The 19,788-nt window shown below is 40.5% G+C and overlaps 1 protein-coding gene across 1 annotated transcript in view; it reads left to right on the top strand.

Annotated features, from left to right (window-relative positions):
• The window catches only part of RAB3C (RAB3C, member RAS oncogene family), a 61,274-nt gene extending 43,008 nt beyond the window's left edge, over positions 1-18,266 (top strand). The window contains exons 2-3 of the mRNA XM_026037208.1: positions 1,717-1,841; positions 11,795-18,266. Of these exons, the coding sequence (XP_025892993.1) occupies positions 1,717-1,841; positions 11,795-11,982 (313 nt within the window). The 3' untranslated portion in view covers positions 11,983-18,266. The remainder of the gene's footprint in view (positions 1-1,716; positions 1,842-11,794) is intronic.
• Positions 18,267-19,788: the final 1,522 nt, after the last annotated feature.

Raw genomic sequence — 19,788 nt, 5'->3', positions numbered from 1 at the left:
GGTTAAAAAATTAGAATGATCCTATTTTGTTTAACTACAAATTCCTGCATGGCTTGAAGAGTACACTTCCACCAACATGTATACCTGCTGCCCTCTTTTCTGAGCAATTTTATCTTTAGTAAAAATACTAGCATAATGGGAACTCTAACCTCTGCTTTGGTCATAGTACCTTACAACAGTCTGTTCTATAGACTCTATGTTTTAAATTAGATATAGGTTTTACTATAGTTTTAAAATAGCTTTAGAATAACAAATTGTCTTGAAGAAAAGATCAGAGTAGACCCAAGGGAAGAATCTCCAGTACAAAATGCCTGGGGCTTGCTTCAAATTCTTTTTGGTCATTCTGGTGAAGCAAAGCAGCCCTGAAGTCAGTTTGACCATGCCTTTTAATATCCATCTGATCTGCCCTGCAGACACATGCCGTGCAGGTTAAGGCAAGCTTCAGCACGGTGATTAATTTATGCCGAGGGGGCCTAAGTCTGACTTTGGGGTACAAAGATTGCCTGTAGAAGTTTTTGCCCACAGACCTACCCAGACCAAAAAACCTAGACAATAGATTTCGGAAGCTTTTGGGGAAGTTCTCATCTTCTCTCAAAAAGACCCAGGGCTCCAGTAATGCAGCAAGATTCCTTTCCAGTGAACCTTGTCATAAATGTCTAGCTAACCTTGTCCAAGGAGGGAGAGAGTTGCCCTTCACTGACCTCTGGAAGAATCTCTTTCTCTCCCATTGATTCTATAGGGTGGGAATTGATATTAACATCCTACCAAGCACTTAAATCCTGATTTAAGCCTAAAACCAGGCACAATGACAAAAATCTGTGCTAGATAAAGAATATTTTGGTTACCAGAGATTAAATTCACATTGAAATGCAGGTGCTGTGCTCGGCTGAAAGGTGATGCCAGCAGCATCACTCTGCAGAGCGCCTGGAGATAGGACATGGAGTCATCCTTCCTAAAAGCAGGTCCAGGTATCAGCAGAGTCATGCCATTCCACTGCTGAAGATGCTAAGAGTGTGCTCCTAAGTTTCCCATGAGCTGTGTCTCATTCAGACTGCAGAGAGAACTTGGTAGGATGAGCTGTTTCACTCACAGCCCTACAAGTCCCCAAAGTGTTTCAAGACCTGGGATGCTCCTTTCCAGCCATAGTCAAGATTAGGTCTTGAATAAAAGGTAAATTTAAGTTCAAACTCAGCCCCAATCATCGCTTACAGTAAAATGTAAATATTGCTGTCATCCTAGTAGATAAAAGAGAGTGGAACATGACAGAGAGAAACAGAGGGAAAAAAAGAGCGGCTTTGAAGTTCTGCTGATAAATTTAGATTCTAATTTTAAAAGGTGAAAGGTAAGATATGGGTAAGCTGTTGATTTCAAAGTCATGGTTTTAGATGAGAAAGTTTGCTTTAAAATATTTTTTCTTTAATGTATGGAAGAAGGTATCGCAGCTTCTTTCTAAAAATATTGGAAGAAATGCTGATGCAGGAGAAAACTTGGAAAGACTATCTTGTCTTAATAAGCAAAAGTAAAGCCTGTGTTGATATTATTCCTATAATAATAATTCCTGACAGGTAATCCTTAGTTTATTTGAAACAGAATTGTGTAAGCCTGGATGTCAGAATCAGTATTGTCTTTGTTTGTCTTGTTACAGCTCTGTTTGAAATTGATTTAAAGGAAATTTGCTTTGCTCTGACTTCTCTCTCTGTCTATCTCTCTTTTAAGGTCAACTCAAATCAAAACATACTCTTGGGATAACGCCCAGGTTATTTTGGTTGGTAACAAATGCGACATGGAGGATGAACGAGTAATCGTCACTGAGAGGGGCAAGCATTTAGCAGAGCAACTTGGTAAGAAAATCAATGGCAAAAGCTTTATGATTTTTGGTAGCAGTGCATAGCATAATTGCTACAATATTTGTAATGAAACGTTCACGATACAGTCATTGTAGGGAAATGCATCCATATTACATCTCTATTTTGTTTCTGCAGGCTGAGGTCTAAACTGCCCTTACTGGTATCACTTAAACTATAATATCATTAGAATGGACATGTGTCCAGGGGATGACCTTATGCAGAACATGATATGCCATCTAAAAGTGCCCACAAAACCGGTGCTGGCTCAGGAGCTGCTTACGCTAAGGACATCTCTCATACAGCCTCCTTTATCCTCTTCCTCAGATAGAAAGTACATTATGGACTTTGTCATAAACAAAAAAAAGATTGTGCATATGTATGCAGATATAAATCATATATTTATGTAGGCATAACATAGATATGTTGTAGCCAGGGAAAAGTAAGAAGGCAGGGAATAAATAAATATGAAAAAGTGACACTAAGATTTAGCATGTCCAAAACTGGAAAATCAGGAGTTCTTGTCTTCCTTGTAAGCTTTGACTGTTTCTTCTTATTCAAAATCTGGGGAAAAGCTTTAGAAATGGGAGAATAAAATACCAATTATGGAGGCTTCAGTCTATCTTGTCTTTTTGAACTGATACTTTAATTTTGAGGGGAAAACCATACTTGTATTAACTTGCATCGACTGCAATTTATCTCTGTCAAAAATCAAACAGAACCAGCAGAATCTAGTTTGCCTGGGGAAAAGTGTTTTAGTTACTGTTTTTTCATCATGTAATCAGAACCAAAATAGAATTATTTTTAATACAGTGAGATAATTCCTCCTAAGACTCCCATCTGTGCTGCTTTGCAAAACACAAAAAAAAAGAAGGAGAGAGGAGACATGAGGACAGAGCAGGGTAGGGACAGGTATATGACCATAAATTAGTTCTGGAAAAGTAACAGGGAAAACTTGACAGGTTATATCCAGACAAATTACCAACACATATAAATAACTCAATTTTTAAAACTACTTGTAATAAAAACAAAATGGTTGTTGCATCTAATTTAACAAAGTATACTTTTCTTTGCAGAAATATGTATTATCTGTTTAAATACTATAATTTATTCTTCCTGGTGTTAGCACTTCTAATATTTATTCATTTTAAAATGAGTTGGGAAGATGTATCAAAGGAAAATAAGATCAAAAATTTGTTGTAACTGTATATTCTGTTCCCAAATTTTAATGATGCACTAAAATGTCTGCCAATTCATAAGAAGTCTTCAAAGTAAATTTTGAAGAATAGCTTTTAAATTAACATAACTAATCTGAGTTTCTAATTCCCAAGCTGTTTTCCTATAGAAAGGTTAATGCAGTGAGTTGGCAAGCAGTCCCCGAGGTCATGAATTCAGCTAGATGAGAAGAAACTTTGGATGTTATACAGTCAAGAATCCTCAGCTCTAATAACCAATGATAGCAAAAAAAGGGTAATGAGAGGCATATTAAAATTTATGTTTCTGTATTTAAAATAAATTCTAACTCCTGGGTTAGAATAGAACTGAATCTCTATGGAAGTAGATTATCCTGTATTCCTATCTTTACCTGCTTTGGGGGTTTCCTTTCTCTGATATATCTTCCATGGCCCTCTCAAGGACAGTATCCTATCCTGGATGTATTCTGGCTCTGATCCATTTGCTGTATTAAGAGCACACAGACATAGACTCATAGAATCCTTAAGGTTGGAAGGGACCTCTAGAGCTCGTCTAGTCCAATCCCCCTGCGCATGTGTGTACAGCTTTTTGTAAGGCTACAAAGATTTCTTAAATCTGCTCAGAGATTACAGGAGATCATGGCAGGAAAAAAAAACCAGAATAAATTTCCCTGAATTTTAGTAAATTCTCAGACCATGTGGGTCAGTGTGAAGGGCAAATTTGGGATGGTCTTTCCTTTCTCTGCAAGGGAGTTGATTAAAATCTCTTGCAGCCACCTTTTAAAAATGATAATACAGATTTTTGTGTCCAGCAAGACCTTTTAAGGTTATGTGGGCCCTTTGAATGGTACAGTGTGTGATGTTGATTACAGGCAGAGTTACAAGCAAGCACAATGCATGCGAGTGCTGTACAAGGAACACATTGTGAAACATTGTGTTCTTAAATGATGTTTTATTTGAACCCTGGTTTATTTGAAGTCACCTAGAAAATGAATATGTACATTTTAGACTTTGTTTTCAAAAGGTCAGAAAGAACACTGAGCAATTAGCCCTCTGGAAAACACTGGTGTCTTGTTGAGAACTGAGCTGTCTGAAAATGTGGGTTCCTTTGTGAGTTTTGAGGCCTTTGAAAACTGTGGACTTAATTTTTATCAGGGAGAAGTATTCAATTTTTTTTCTGTTACTATTATTATTACTGTTAATATGTTGTCCAGGATAACCTCAAAAATGTGGTTTAGATCAATTGATAGTAGGTCTGGTTACTTGCTGAAGCTTGTCTAAATTAGTCAAGTGTCACTTCTTGTCAGCACTTGAAAAAAAAAGAGAAAAGAAACTCTTAAGAAAACTAGATTTCTAAAAATGGATTGACAGAAATGTTCTGATCAGATCCAAGCTTGAGCATATAGCTACAGAATGTTTATGAAGACAGAACTTGTCTCATGTTCATTTAACATTTTGTAAAGCTTGTAGCTGCTGTCATAGAGCAGGACAGTGGCCTTATCTACAGTTCTGGCCACAGGCAAATGTCTTGGGAAGGGTGTTGGAGGGTTGCTTCCCAGACTGCAACAAATTGTGTTCAGGGGTCTCATAAGCCAAAGGTAGTGTCTTTGTACTCAATAACCGTTTTGTTTTGTTTTCCTATGGATTTGTCCATAGATTTCTTTGAAATCGTCCACTACAGACTTACCATATGCACAGTTTCTCTGAGTTTTCTGCCTTTACTTTGAATGTACTACCAGCTGGTTTCATTTAATGATTCTCAGTTTTTATAATCTAAGAAATACTGAACAATTGTTATCTGTTACCTGCTGTAGATTTTAGATACCTCTGCCACACCCCTTCTTCTTCTCCAGACTGAAAGTTCGCAGGCTATTTAATTGTTTAGGATACAAATGCCACCTAATATCTTAGACATTCGTTGACTCACTATTCAGTAACTTTTTAAAATAGTACATTCTTTTGGAGAAATTAGTTCATGATTATTTAACATTTTAGCACCATAGAAAGTTACCTGAGAATGAGAGGAAAACAGCCGAGTGATGTAACTTTACCTCAAGGAGATACCAAAAAACCATAGAAATGTGGCAAATCAGCCATTAGAGGGAACCAATTAATGTAATGTCAATATTGATGTAGGGACCACAGTCACCATATTTAAAGAAATTGATTCACCAATCACTACAAAGTATGATGGGGGACATAATTTATATGCCATTCTGTCAGTTCATAAATTTTTGCTTTGAGATCTACAAATATTTGTGGCTTACTGAAAAATAGCACAGCACCAACGCAGTCAGCACTTATGTGCTCTAAAGCATTTTAGTAAAAAAGGTTCGGAATTTCTTGCAAGTAAAAGTGCATGTTTACTTATCCGCCTACATTACTCACAGAGTTGCCAGCCGACCTCAAAGCTTCATATGTTCATAAAAATTTTGTCACTTGTCAGAGCAAATATAAAAAGAATGACTCACAGATGGCATGAATTTCATGGTTCCTTTCATCTCTGGTCTGTATGATATATTGTGATCTATATTCTGGCACAGGCTTAGCAGCCAGAGCTGTGGGCACAGACTTTGAATAGACAGTGAGGAACTGCACATGCACACGGGCAGTTGCCTAGGTAATTGGATACACATTTTCCCAATCTATTTGTGCCATTTTGCTAATATGATGCCCGTGAATTATGAGCATTTCCATTTTTGCCTTTGGTTCTTCGTGTGCTTCTTTACCACTCACATTTTCTATGCATATGCAACAAATAATGCAAATATTTATTAGTTTAACTGCAAGTTCTCCCATTGCAAGGACCATTAAAACTTTAAGGCCCAGGTGTCCCACGTCACTGTCGAAGCACAGCCCTGCTGCAGGCCAAAGCATATTTGTGCTCGTGATGCCTCCGTTATTAGGGAGGATACTGCATAATCTGCCCCAAAAGTCCTGTCATCTTTTCTATAAGATCCTATTTGCCCTGACCTTCAGAATGCCTCCACAGCTGTCACTCAGAAAGGCGGTCACTTCATCCCTGAATTTTTAACACACACATCATTGTGCGTGGGTTTTGTTTCAAGAGAGGTTTCTTCTCCTCCCCCTCTTCTCTCTTCTCACTTCCTTTGGACATGAGAATCTTTATTTTCTTCTTTATCTTTCTTTTCTTCTCTTCATTCTCAGTGCTTTGAAAAACAGCCCTATCAAAAACAGGAAGAAAATTTCTCACTTCAGCCAGCTTTGCATATTTTATATTCATTTTATTATTGGCTCAAGCATGCACATAACAACAGTGAGGACATGCCAGGGAGAGACAAGAGTCAGCAGTGATTAGGTTTTGTTAAATTAAATCTATTTAGCATGCCAGTTAGTTTGAAATCAGAGTGTTTTTCAGTGCCATATGCTTATACAGTGTGTAATTCAGCACCCATTTGCTTTTGTGTGATCTGACCAAGCCTACAAGATTAGACCTGCTGATAAAATTGATCAGGAAAATGCCTGGCTAGTTTCTGAATCCTACCAAAGCTTGGATATAAGACAGTAACTCTGCAGTGTAAAGTAGGGGTGAACATTCACTTTTCCATAGGTCCTTGGGGGTGATGAACACTGGGGGATATTAGGCTTATTAGGAGTTTAAGAAGCAAACAGAGAGACATCTTTTGGGCTGAAATTTTGACATCTAAATCTGGAATTGAGTGGGATTTGCCACCCTGGCACACAGCTCGCCAGAACACCACGTTCTGCATTGCCTCCGTTGGCTGGAGGCCTCCGTGCGGAAAGCAGGGAGCAGCGGCTCGGGGAACACAGACATACGGCTGCACTCAACCTTGCATTACAAGTGAAAATAATTGGGTTGTGCAGGAACAGGCCTTTTTCGTATTTCCACCCCTTGCCATGTATTAGTTCTTTTTAAAAGGCAAAATGTTGCTGCCAGAGGAAGGAGCCAGGCTGACAGCACTGGCAAACACAAAGTCTTTGCTTTAGACATAACAGACACGGAGCATTGGCAGAGCCATTAAAAGCTCAAAAGCACCTGTCCACAGGATGCTTTTTTGTGGAGGAGAATTGCCCTTTACTTCCGTGGACTCTGAGTGGCGTTACAGGAAAGTTACTTAATGACAAAGCCAAGCAAGCTATTTACTCACCAAATGTCTCCTGTAAATAAACAGGAAAAAATTCTTTGCTGCAGATATAATTTATTCTCCAAGTGCCCTATTTCATAAAGTATCTGGAAGCCACAATCCAAGTCAGTACAACTGGAATTTATATGGAAAACTTTTGTCCTGAAAGACTGAGAAAAGGTGCTTACTAGGCTGTAAATTACTACACAGTAATTGCCCTTCAAATCTGTATGCTCTGTCATAACTGGGAGTCTCCCATTAGCTTTTCTCTTCCAATTTGGTCATCCTAAGGGCAGGATGAATATCCTGGTATTTCTATTAATGGTAACTATATTAGCTCTATCTAGAATGATGCTAAAGCACTGCTCTCTGCTGAGATGTAGCAGCAAAGTTCTGCCTTTTAGACAGCTGGGGTGTAATGTTCTTTTCATACTTCTCTCAGCACTGTCCAGCACTTGTCCTTTTCTGGACAGCCTAGTTCCCACTCAGCCAGCCTGGAAGCAGAGCACACTCACTCTGGCCAGATCATGTAGCAAGAGCAGGAGGTCCTCTGAGGAAGAGCAGTGGTCACCAGCTCTTCCCTAGTTCCAGTCTAGTTCTCTAGCAAAGAAGGCCTTTGCAGTCCTCCCATATTTCCCTGTGTCCATCTCTCTCTTGGTGAGAACATTTGTGGAGTCAGCATAAATGCAAGAATGAAGGAAGGCAGAAATTCTGGCTGCTTATTTGCTTCAGAGTGGCTGTCTAAACTGCTTTTTGCTTGTGAGAAGAAGCAATTCCCAAGTGCTTCTTCTGAAGCAACAGAGAAACTAAAGTAGTATTCAGATCAGTTCCGTAAATGTGGGCTATCTTGTGCTCTGGAACTTTAATCTGTATCTCCCATTGGCTCAAAAGCCTTGGCCATTTCTCCCTTTCATCTCTGTTCTGCGTTACCCACACACGTGCATCTCGGGCTTCATCCTGTCTTTGCAGGAGGCTGCTCTGCTCCATCTCAGCCACCTCTACAGTACAGGTCATGGTGGGAACATGGCTTGAGCTCTGCTGTCAGGATAACTGCAAGGGATTCACCTTGCTTCAGTCTCATACATGGAAAATCTTCCTCTTCGTTAACAGCAAGCACTGGGAAATAAATTGAAAGAAGCATTAAAAGGCATGGACCTGAGGCCCTCATTCACAGGCATTTTGGAAGCACATGGTCCTAATGTGCTTCCATAATAAAATATTTGCCAGATGAGTCAGGAGGAGCGAGGAGGTCACTGGCAAAAAAGCTCTGCAAAACATTCATAATGAAGTGCAAAACAACCAGAATTCAGGAGTTTGTACATCTTTTTGCTTTCTACTGCTTAGTCCAGACACACTCTTCTAGGAAATACAGCAACGCTCTCTGTGAGTCTGTTGCACTGACATTCACAGAAAGAGCTGTTGATACTGATTTTTTTAAAACTGCACAAAACATCTCTTAACTGTCTTAGCTATGGACACAAGGCTATCCTGAATGACCATTTCTGCATCTACAGGACTTACTTCTACTGACCAGTTACAGGTCTCATAGATATATGTGTATATATATATATATATATATGCATTTATATATATATACATGTATATATGTATATACAGGTCATATATATGACCATTTACAGGTCATATATTTGAGTATAGTTCAGTCCACCCTGCAGCAGGAATTGTGCAAGGCAGCATGGAGTAAAATGCTAGGGAGTGCAAATTTGCCAGCGAGGATATTAATCAATGCATTTAAGCATATAAATAGTGCCTATCAGCTGACCTGCAGAGGAGGAGCTGCCTGGGAAAATCTTCAGGACAGAAGAAATCCCTCCTGGAGCTCTGCTGTAAGAGCTATTCAAATACTTTCCTGGGGGAGCAGCTGGGGGGTTCTCTCAGTTATCTTCTTTGAGGGGTCCCCTTTTTGGCCCTCGACACTTCTGCTTTGCAGGCCTGCTTAATCCTCCTCTTCCTCATTCTCTCTCTATTGCCCTAAGCAGTGAAGGAGCGGTGCTTATATGTATAAAGCACTTTATATATATATATAAAGTGCAGCCTTTCTGCAGCATCATAAGTATATTCATACACTAAGATCTGCCTTTGCTTGGAAGATGTTGTAGCTGTTAGGGAAGGTAATAGTTACCAGAGAAATATCCTTGCTGTGTTAGGCAAATTTCAGGTTAGTGGGTCTTCCCTTTGATTTCATGCTTGGCTTTCACCTCTACTGATTTGAGAAGGAAAAGAGCTCAAATGTGGAATGAGAACAAGGAATTAGTGCTTTTTGTTACTGATGGGGTTGTGGGCAGTGGCATTACTGGATTATGGTCAGGCTAGAAAGCCATTATCTAGACAATAGTGATATTGTGTTACAGTCTTGACTGGTTTGCCTTGTAAGTATGGAACAATGTTCCCAGCAGTGAAGGGAGTGACTCCCGATTTTATGCTGTGTAACTGAAGTTATATCTGCTGTGCAATCCAAATGTCCTGGTTTCAGCTGACACGAGCATACAGAGCTCCCCACTACCTTCCCAGCTGGGTCAGGGCAGCCTGACTGCCACAGCCCACCCTCTTCCAAAGCCTCAATTAGATGATGACCCATGGTCGCCCTTTTGGACTGCAGTGTAGGCATGTACTTTGGAGTGGCTGCTCGCTTCCAGACTCTGCTGAGCAGATGCCAGGAGCTATGGGAAGCTTTGTCTGCAGAGCCCATCATGAGCATGGACAAGGCAGAGGCTCCCCCTCCCACCCACATGCTCTCTGGCACATCTGAATGGTCATCTCTGGCATGAATCTCCAGGGGAGCCCTGAAAACCACTGAGGTTCCACCTTCCTTCCACCTCTTCCTTCTATTTTCAAATGGCTAAGAGAATATATAAATCCTTCTAAACTACAAAAAAAAAAAAAAAATAAAAAATTTGAAATACCGATTTAAACCATTGCCCAATATATGATTTCTGTATAATATAGCCTTTATTATGCATGTTCTTCCTGCTTTCCAGACTCATGCAGAAAGGAGAAGTTTTCAAGCTTGGAGGGTTAACCTCACATCAACATTAATGGAAGTTGCATGAATAAATCCGTTTACAATGTTTGTGTTTCTAAGGGTTTATTATCTAAACCAACCACAAACACTAACTTTGGGTTGCAGTTAGTTCCTATGCTATTAAACAATTTAGCAGTTCGTGGCACTTCAGCACAAGGCACTTTGTGTAAATTAAAAATATTAAGGATATTTAGAACAGAGAAGAAAAGTTTTTGCACTGGTTATTAGCACACACTGGGATATCATGCCAAGCTAAATATAATTATGTACTATAATCTACACTAATATTCAAACATGCAAAAGCTATTCATTAAGATTGCACATTGGATTAAATGTGCATATTATATCTTATTTAGAGGGTATACTGAACGCATGGTATTAGTGTTATCTAAGTAGTTGCATTTAATTTTTAAATGGCCTTCTGAAATAAAAATTAGCCCATTTGCTCGAAAGCACACACCATATGCCAAAAAAAAAAAAAAAAGAAAAAAGAAAAAACCCACCTGTTTTATCTCTTTTTCACCCTTACTGTCAAGAGTTTAAAGTGACTGATATTTTCTGACTGTGATTCTCCTCCTAACAAACTACCATGGTAGTTGTATGTTGTTACATGGCACTAATCAGCAAGGATCAAAATAGTTCTGCGGATGCTCAGACCCTTCTGTAAGATTACCAGTGGATTAGGTGTTTTGTAAACCTTAATATTGAACCCTTAGGCACTAGAAATACGTAGTTATTGTAGTCTTAAATTGCCAAGGAACCCTCAGGTGAGAGCAATGTGGTAACAGTGGGATAAGGCGGAGCACCGGAGGAAAGACTTACAAAACAAATAAGCAGAAGACAGAGGAGGTGCAGAAGCAGCAGTAGGAGGGGAAGCTCCAGTGCAGGCAGAAAGCAGAGGAATTGCAAGCTGCCTGGCCCCTGCATGCTCTAATTTTTCCCTTTCCAATAGTACTCAGATGAAAAAAATCCCTCTATATACATAAATTAAGGAGGAAAGAATATGTATGTTTGCTAATTTATTTATGTGCTGTTTTGGCTTGGAGGTGTGTGCCTTTGTCTCAACAGATTTTCCTCTGTTCTGCATAGAGCTCACACAATTCTTCCCTTGCCTTGCTTGCTTCTCTCACCTGGTTGTTTCCAGGTGCAATTTTCTGTTTTGGCACCTGGTTAATGACACCATGGAAATAGCTGTCTGCAGTGGAATAATGCTTAGCAGGACCTAATAGAAATGGAAAACAGGGAATTGTTCTTTCACAGTGGCCAGACATATAGGATATTTCAAACAGAGCAGCCCTCTCAAACTAATGTCAATTTTGTTATGAAACCATTTTAACAGTAGAATACATTTTGGGGCCAATCATGATTTTAGCTGGGAGCAAATCACTCTAATGTAGTTTCTCTGATTGTTTTGCAAACGTAACTGCTCTTGCAATACCGTGTGTGCTCTTCTATGTTCACTTTGTGCCTCTCTCTCTCCATTCTCTCATCCTCAGTAGAGGTTTGTGTGTTTATTGGAGAGACTGGGATAAGTTGGAATAAGCTGCAGATTGGAATACTTAGAATAAGTATTGGAATAAACAACCAGCATGTTGTTTATTTTATTAGGTTTTGAATTTTTTGAAACAAGTGCCAAGGACAACATTAACGTCAAGCAGACGTTTGAGCGACTCGTGGATATCATCTGTGACAAGATGTCGGAGAGCCTGGAGACGGATCCCGCGATTGCCGCCAGCAAGCAGAGCACGCGGCTAAAGGACACCCCCCCTCCACAGCAACCCAACTGTGGCTGTTAATGCAGCCACCAACAAAGGCAGCTCCAGGCTGTTCTGTTGCCAACAGAGTATTTATGAATGGTCTATATGCCTTTATTTATATCGTCTGATTAATTTATTTGGGAGAAAAGTCTTTTATTTTACATCAGCAGCTGGTCAAGTATGTATATAGAGATGCTATTATTAGTTTGTGAGGACGATCCTCTTTTAGCATCTGTTTTTTGCATGCAAGATGGCTATTAGTTTCTCTTTTCTTTTTATTGTTTTACATTGTACTTGCTTCAGCTGGTGCCATGTCCTCAGACCACATTTGCCTAGAATTGATTCCTGCTTCATCAGTTTCAAATTATATGCTTGAATCCTTGGGGTAGTGGCCAAGGTGTTTCAGAATAAGCTTCCTGAAGCCACTTATAATTTCTCCTTACTGAAAAATCAATTTAGAAATATTACTCTAGCGAGCTAATCGCTCATTCCGTCCAGATCATTTGTACAAGGGACATTTCCTGGAGCATAATGCCTTGGCAAACCTGGGCTCACTTAATATACGCACCATGGCTGCTTGGTAATTGCAGGGGGTAGGAAGGACAAACCTCCAGCCTTCCTGGACCCAAAGCCTCTGGATTTACAGCAAAGAACACCCCTGCAAGTTCCCAGCTAAGTAAGGGTTTTCATTCCTCAGAGTACCGGTGTCCAGATCCTCAGAGATAGTAGATATTTCATCCTGTACTATATTTTCATCTCCTTGAGAACTGCATGCCTAATATCTTTCTGAAAACGGACTTAATTTCTGAATCCTTCATCAGAGAGAACCTGCCAATACCTGCCCCAATAGTGGAGGGCTGAATAGCTCTTTTCAAGTCTACCTGCATAAGGTAATAAACTTCTGCTGTCACTGCTGACAAAGCCAGATATATCATGCTCATGGCCAAAAACTTTCTTGTCATGTTCCTGCAAATCTGCATATTTAAGCTTTTAGCAATTTCATCTTCCACTCAGTCACTGAGCACCATTGCTACGCTACAAAGGCCCCAGGTTTCATCTCAGCCCCATGATAGAGATGCTGCTGGTGTGAGCTGGAATTTGACCTCATTTTGACTTTGCTGAGGATATCTGTTTTTTTGACAAGACAATCAGAAATTCACAAGATATTTAAAAGTTTTAGGAGTAATAAATAGTTGTCAACATTTATGGAGTTGAACTGAATAAATCCATAAAATCAGAAAAAGGTTGTGAAGACAAATGTTAAAAAATAGTCATATGTCACAATGCTAAACAGTTCTCACTCTAATAATTAGCAGCAGTTTCTTACATCTTTGCCCTGTGTTATACTGCATTATTTGGGTCACAGTGACATTTTTTAACTAAATGGTATAATTAAGAAAGCATTAACTGTGTTCTTTCTATTAGACTGGCTTTAGGACTAGGTTGACATTTCTCAACACCAAAAAATGTCTGCAGTGCCAAAATGTGAAAGGAAGACAGGTTAAATGGCTTGAATAGGTTGAAAAGTTGGATTTTGCAGACATGGCAATGCTGGGATTTTTGCTATAGATTTTAGTCAGATTTAGACAAGAAGAATCACTTCTAGATAATGATAGCTCAGTACTATCCTTTCAGTTCTCAGCTGGAACCTGGCTATTGTAGGGAAAACCCAGAACCTTCTTTTTGGAAGCAATTTATTGTCATTTCCCCAAACATTCTGAAACTTGAGTATGAGTGTGAGTTCTGGGAGAACAGCAGGACCGGGATTTTCAATTCTACTTTAAATTATTTGAATTATATCTTGGCCTAATTCTGTTCTTGCTGACTTCTGTGATAGAACAGCAATTTTCTTAATTGAAAACAGGGTTAGCCTGATACTGAGCCCTTTCAGAAGTCTCATCCCAACCTGATCAAGCGCAGATTTAACCATGCAGTCACTCATATCTCATAGCCACTGCCTCTAAGCTAGTCACTGGAGAAGACAGAATTAGGATTTGTTGGAATACCTGATCTAAACACAGTTGTAGCACAGTTCTGTCAAAAGCAAGGTTCAAGCTAGCAAAAGACTTTTTGTAGTGATACAAACAGCCTGGATCATTAAATTGACTATAATAAATTCAAAACTATTTTCTGCCTCATCACAATTCCTGGTGTAAAAGCACTCCCATGATAAAACCCAGGATGCTTTGGCTTTGCACCCATTTGCTGTCCCTTTCAGCACAGATTTAGGACTGAATACCATGGGAGGCAGCCACAGGGAGCCACTTCAGCTGAGGTTTGGTCTGGGACAGCAGGTGAGACACAGAGCACGGCAAGTTTCTGAGGGACTAGACACCTCCCGGCAGAGGGTCTGACTCCATAGTGCCAGCTGAACTCATCCCGCACAACCCATTTTCCGAGGTGCCATCTAGGCTGATAAATGCTGTTGGTGGCAGGCTGCTGTGGTGCATGGCTAGTACACCAGCCTTGTCCTGCTGGGACAGTGCCCTGCTTGCTGCATGAGCTGCCTGGCGCAGAAGACATTCCCGGGAATAGCTGGGAGCTGCCCCATGAGCTGCAAGCCCTGCGGAGCAGAGCCTGCACGTGCATGTTGGCTGTGCCGATGGGAGCTCATGTGCACGAGCAGCTGCTCCTTACAGCCCGAGTAACATGTTTCTCCCTCGGTTCTTTGTTCTTGGTTTGATTTACTTCGACCTGTTTGTTGGTGTTTGAAATACCTACGAGCTAGCCTGATCTTCTGTCAAAATATATTCTCTGAACCGCTGTGTACGTGACTGTTACCTGGGACTGTTTGTTCCTTTGTGCTTATCCTGACTGTACGCATAGAGAAACTACCTGAGCAACTGCATCTATGTGGCCTTTCCAGAGCATCGGTTTGAAAAATTAGGTTTTCTTCCCAGTCTCCTTAGCTCTGTATATCCAGCCGTACTACCTGCACCTTCTTTATTTTAGGAATGAAGTGCTATTTTATGGTGCACAAAGTCTGCTGGAGTTTGATCCTAACTTTGAGACTGCTTTGACTTCAGTTGTCTTTTTTTAAGGGAAAAAATGATGGTACAAATCCCGTCTCTGATGAGGACGGCTTTGCTTCTTCAATAGCAGACAAGTGGTGCTGTACTTGCAATTGAAAAGAGAACCCAAAACTTCAAAAGTCAGTCTCCCCTGAAACTACTCTTTATTGCATTCACTTGTGAGAGACAAGTCCGTAACTGGCATTTTCAAGGGCATTGACTAAATAGATAACTGTTCTGCTGTTAGGACAGATTCCCCCTTGGCTTGTTTCACATGCAGACATACAGCATGCAAGTTCCTCTTCAGCAGGACTCGTTCAGATTTTGTGACATAAAACTGCAAGGATGAAAATCCTCACAGGGGTTAAAGCAAAATACCTTCACTTGTGCCAACGGAGGGTGTGGGTTTTCTTAATTTACACCATTTAATCTGTACACAGTCCCTTCAGTATGGTTTGACTCCAAATTCTCCAAAGCTCTTCATCTGTAAGGTCTCAATTCAAGACGCAACTCAGTTTCCATTATTTTTTTGGTCAGTTTTCTTTATCAAATGGTTATTTAAAAAATATTTTTTCTTTTTTTTAATCTGTATTTATACATGGATGCTAACTTAAACAGCAGTTGCAACTGCGCATGCATAGTATGCATATAGAGCAGTACGTTTTTGACACTCATTCAGTTCCCACCGCTACTTGCTCATGCTCAGTGAAGCCTTCCCTAAGTGCCAGAGTGGAATTTACCCAGAAAGTCTCACTAGCACCAGAGATCCGCTGGCTTGAATTTGCAGACTGTAGGATTATTATCATCCATAGTTGAAGCAGGTGTAAATGGCCTGTCATTTATAGCCCAAGGTACCTGGCATTTGATTTGGGGGAAGGAGTGGGAAGGGGAGAAAAGCATAAATCCTAATCTTCCCATCGCTTCAGGGTCATGCGTAACATGCAGAAATAGAAGCTAGGGATTGTTTACTACTTTTGGTGATAAATTTCCTTGAGTAATCCTGACATGTACCTGCAACTGGTGTTAAATGAAATCTGTTTGTGTTGTAATTCTCATTTAATATTTTGTCAATAATGTCAGATATGTCGTGCTTCAGTCAGACTGTCAGAATGCGTAACATATACTAGTGTTTGTGGAACTGAAATGTCTTAAATGTTGCATGAAACTGTGTTATAAAAATAGATATGTTTTCTATTTTTTGAATACCTCAAAACTGAGGGATCATGGGCCAATAAGTGCAATATTTAATGACTTACTCAGTGTATATAAACTTGTGTGAAAGGGAGAAGTGTCATGTATGTGTGATAAGCTGTTGATGATGCCTGTGTGGCTCAAAGGTTTTCTAGTATCTGTATGTGTTGTAGTAAAATTTATATAGTAAATGCTTTACCAGTGTAGTGTAAGAATATTCTTAAGTCATTTAACGTATTTTTCATATGTGAAACAATAGTAAAAGATATCTGTATGTTTACTGCAAGTGCATGTCAATTTTACTTTTAGAATCGTGAGTGTCCTTTTCAAAAATGATAATGTTATATGGACAGTAGTGGGGCAATGCTTTCAATCAGAAGATTAGCCTTTTATCCTATCTGCATAGATTTTTAAAGCATGTTCTCTAGAAGCATTGAAGGACCCCTCTTGGCACTCAGCACTTACAGAGAGTAGTTTATTCCTGAAAGAATTAGTGATATGCTCTGTCTGCCTGTAATGCATAATATCATGTGAACATGTTTTTTCCTTAATCAGAGAGAGTTAATACATAGTACTTACCTGAAATACTAAACACAAGCCTCCAGTACTCTTTTGGATGACATGGCAAATTCAGCGGATGCCTCAAGTTCACATTTGTAGGAACAGTTTGCAGGTCACAGTCAAAATGGTCCAGCACCGTGGAGGGACACCTTAATCAATCTCCTCTGTCCATTAAGTTTCTTAACCCTCTTTAGATCCTAAAGGCAAAAACCACATTCCTAAAAATACGGACCTAGCTCTTCACTCGCCTGTTACCAGCTCTCACGGTGGAGTAACTCCACCATTAGCAGCAAAGTTGCAGTGCAAACGGGAACAAAATACAGCCCAGAACTGAAGTGTGAAATGAAGAGGAAACAACCCAGCACTTTCTTTCCTTTCCTGTTAACCTTGCATATTTCTAACAACTCTGTAAGCATGTGAGTAAGCCAGTTTCTATTCAGCTCAACCCTTAAGCACATTAGTTACTTTAAACCCTGAATCTCTGGACTGCCAGTGGTTCCCAGCTGTGCCTAGGGACTCTGCAGAGAAGGAGCTAATTCTGTTAATTCCTGCTGCATCTCTGGTTTCAAAGGAACAAGCCATGTGCTCTGGGAATTTTCTAAATGGTGACAGGCACCGAATCTGGGCCAAGGGGAGGAACTGCTTTAGCTGAATGATTTCCATAACCAATTGTTTTCATTAGCATCATGATAAAATGTACATAAGTAGATTTTGAGATTGAACTGAGAGAGTTTTGTGAAATGTACGAGGTTGGCTTAGGCGTTTTGTTTGCTTGTTTGTTTTTTAGTTAACCTGACCAGGAAAAGAACCAAACTCTAAGGCCTGCTGGAAACCAGTAGCATAGTTACCTTTTCTGTAGCATCAAATAATTTCTGCAAGCAGGTGAAATAGCCAGATTGCATTAAGGAGCATACCACAATACTTGCAAAGGCCTGAGATGCTTTCAAAACACTTTCCTCTTTCTATACCATGATGCCATGACACCATCAGCAAAATTTAATAGATCAGAGTGAAATGAAAATGTGTCTTGAGAGTGATTTAGGATTAATAGAAAAAAAAAAAAAGAAAATTCTGAATGTCTTTTCAGCTGAACAGCAGACAAAGTTAACAGTCATCATATGAGGTACAACTTAAATATAGATATACAGGCTGCCACAGGACTGAGGATGCATTACCTAGATTTTTTACTGCTAAGTGACCTGACTGTTCAAGGGCTGGCAAATAATTTTACCTGGTATTTTTATTATTCCTCATAGACATGTGATTACATAAATAAAAAATAAATGCTTCTCTTGAAAATATGTAGCTGTTCTGGCTCCCTCAAGCTAACTTATTTGCTATTTCTTGACGAGAAGTTGAAGTACGTGCTTAGAATACATTTATGAGGGGGTGAGCCTCAACCCATCCCTCGTCCCCCAGCTATTACTGCAATATAGTGACTGTGGTTCTAAAAAATATGTTAGTTTAAAATGCTGCTGGGTGACAAATGTTGTGAATCTTCTGCGTACATCCATGGGAGCTCTTGTCTGAACGTGAAGTACAAGTTTTATCCACATGCAGAGTTTTAATTCTATGTAGAAGTAGAGACTGTGTATTCCATTGGATATTCTGTTCGTATGTGACTTATGTATACCAAGTGGATTTTGTTTATTTTTCTGTTGGAGATTTTTTTTTCCTTTTACAATTACAATAAATATTCAAGAGACTATATTCATGAATTTATCAGTTGTTGTGACCTGGTCTTACCCTGCTCCTTTACCCTTGCTCCTGTGTATTTGTACCCAAAGAATCCTGTTTTGTGCCTGTGCTGGCTGCTGGGTTTTCTGAGGCCCCAGGAAGTGTGCATGCATTTGTTTTAAACCAGTACTTGCGGTTAAAAAATAAGCCTTTAAAATAGCTTCAGACTCATTTGGCGATGCCACACAGGATGCCTGTCTTTAGTCAGTCTCTTGAGGCTTTAAGGCTTAAACAAGGTTTGGGGAAGGTAGCTTTAGACAGCCAGTTTTTAAAATCCTGCCCTGCTTCTCTGTTTTGAAGATGTGCTCTAGGAGGAAAGCTGTCCACAGCATGTCTGCTCTGTTACTGCTAGCTTTAATAAGCAGCAGGAGAGGCAGCCTCTGACCCCAGTGCTACACGAGGCGCTGCACGGCGTGCTCACCAGTCTGCACTGCAACACCTCTGCCCCCAGAGAGAGCTCCGCATGCCCTGGACCGGGATTGCCCTGGGAAGAGGGAGGGAGCGATTAGGTCAGCAGCAGCTGGTGGGTGTCTGAAGTGGAATTTTCCTTCAGGCTCTCTGTTCTATTGACACTGGGGAGCAACATCAAAACATGTGCAGAAAATAAAGCCCATTTCAAATTACAGTTTGTTTTACCTGCTTGGTAATTAACAAGAGACAGAGGAGCTCTCTGGCACCTTCTCTGGATGCAGATGCGTAACCATCCACATGCCACCTGGCAAGACAGAAAAACACACGTTACCTTATGGCTGAAGTGGCACACAGCCGAGGGGCTCGGTGTCCATGCAGGCACAAACATCTGCAGCAGCCCCTGTTCCCTCTCAGGGAACATGGACACACACAAGGTTGGAGATGCTTGTTCAGCTCTCTTCACCCCTGCAGCAACCTCGCTCACCTCCACTTTGCGGCAGGGGGGAGGCAGCCCTGGCCCTGCTCCAGCCTCAGCACAGCCCTCCCCAGAGCTGCAGATTCAACCTCGTGGCTGGGCAATGTGGCACCAAAGAGGAAGACAAATGCACCAGCAGCCCTCTACCCCCATGCACGTTTTCAAAGAAAAAGGAGTTGTTTAATAGAGTCTTCACCTCACTTCATCAGTTCCTCAGGTGGCCATGTCAAGTTTGTAGGATGGTACTAAGACTTGGGGCACATACAGGATTTCAGACATATCCTTCCTTTCTGGGTCTCCCCTGCTTCTGGCTGCTCTGCTCCCTGTTTTCAGGGGCCCCTCGCAAGTTGGGTGCCCAATTCCCTTTCTGAATGTGACCCCAACTTTTCCATGGATTACTTTCCCGAAATTCAACAGGTGAGAGCTTCCCAATTGTGTTAGCAGATCATGGTTTCCTTA

The sequence above is a fragment of the Nothoprocta perdicaria genome, unplaced genomic scaffold (genome assembly GCF_003342845.1).
Source record: "Nothoprocta perdicaria isolate Ctin4 unplaced genomic scaffold, notPer1 scaffold_1, whole genome shotgun sequence".
NCBI classification, from domain to species: domain Eukaryota; kingdom Metazoa; phylum Chordata; class Aves; order Tinamiformes; family Tinamidae; genus Nothoprocta; species Nothoprocta perdicaria.
This window is presented reverse-complemented; position numbering and strand designations above follow the sequence as displayed.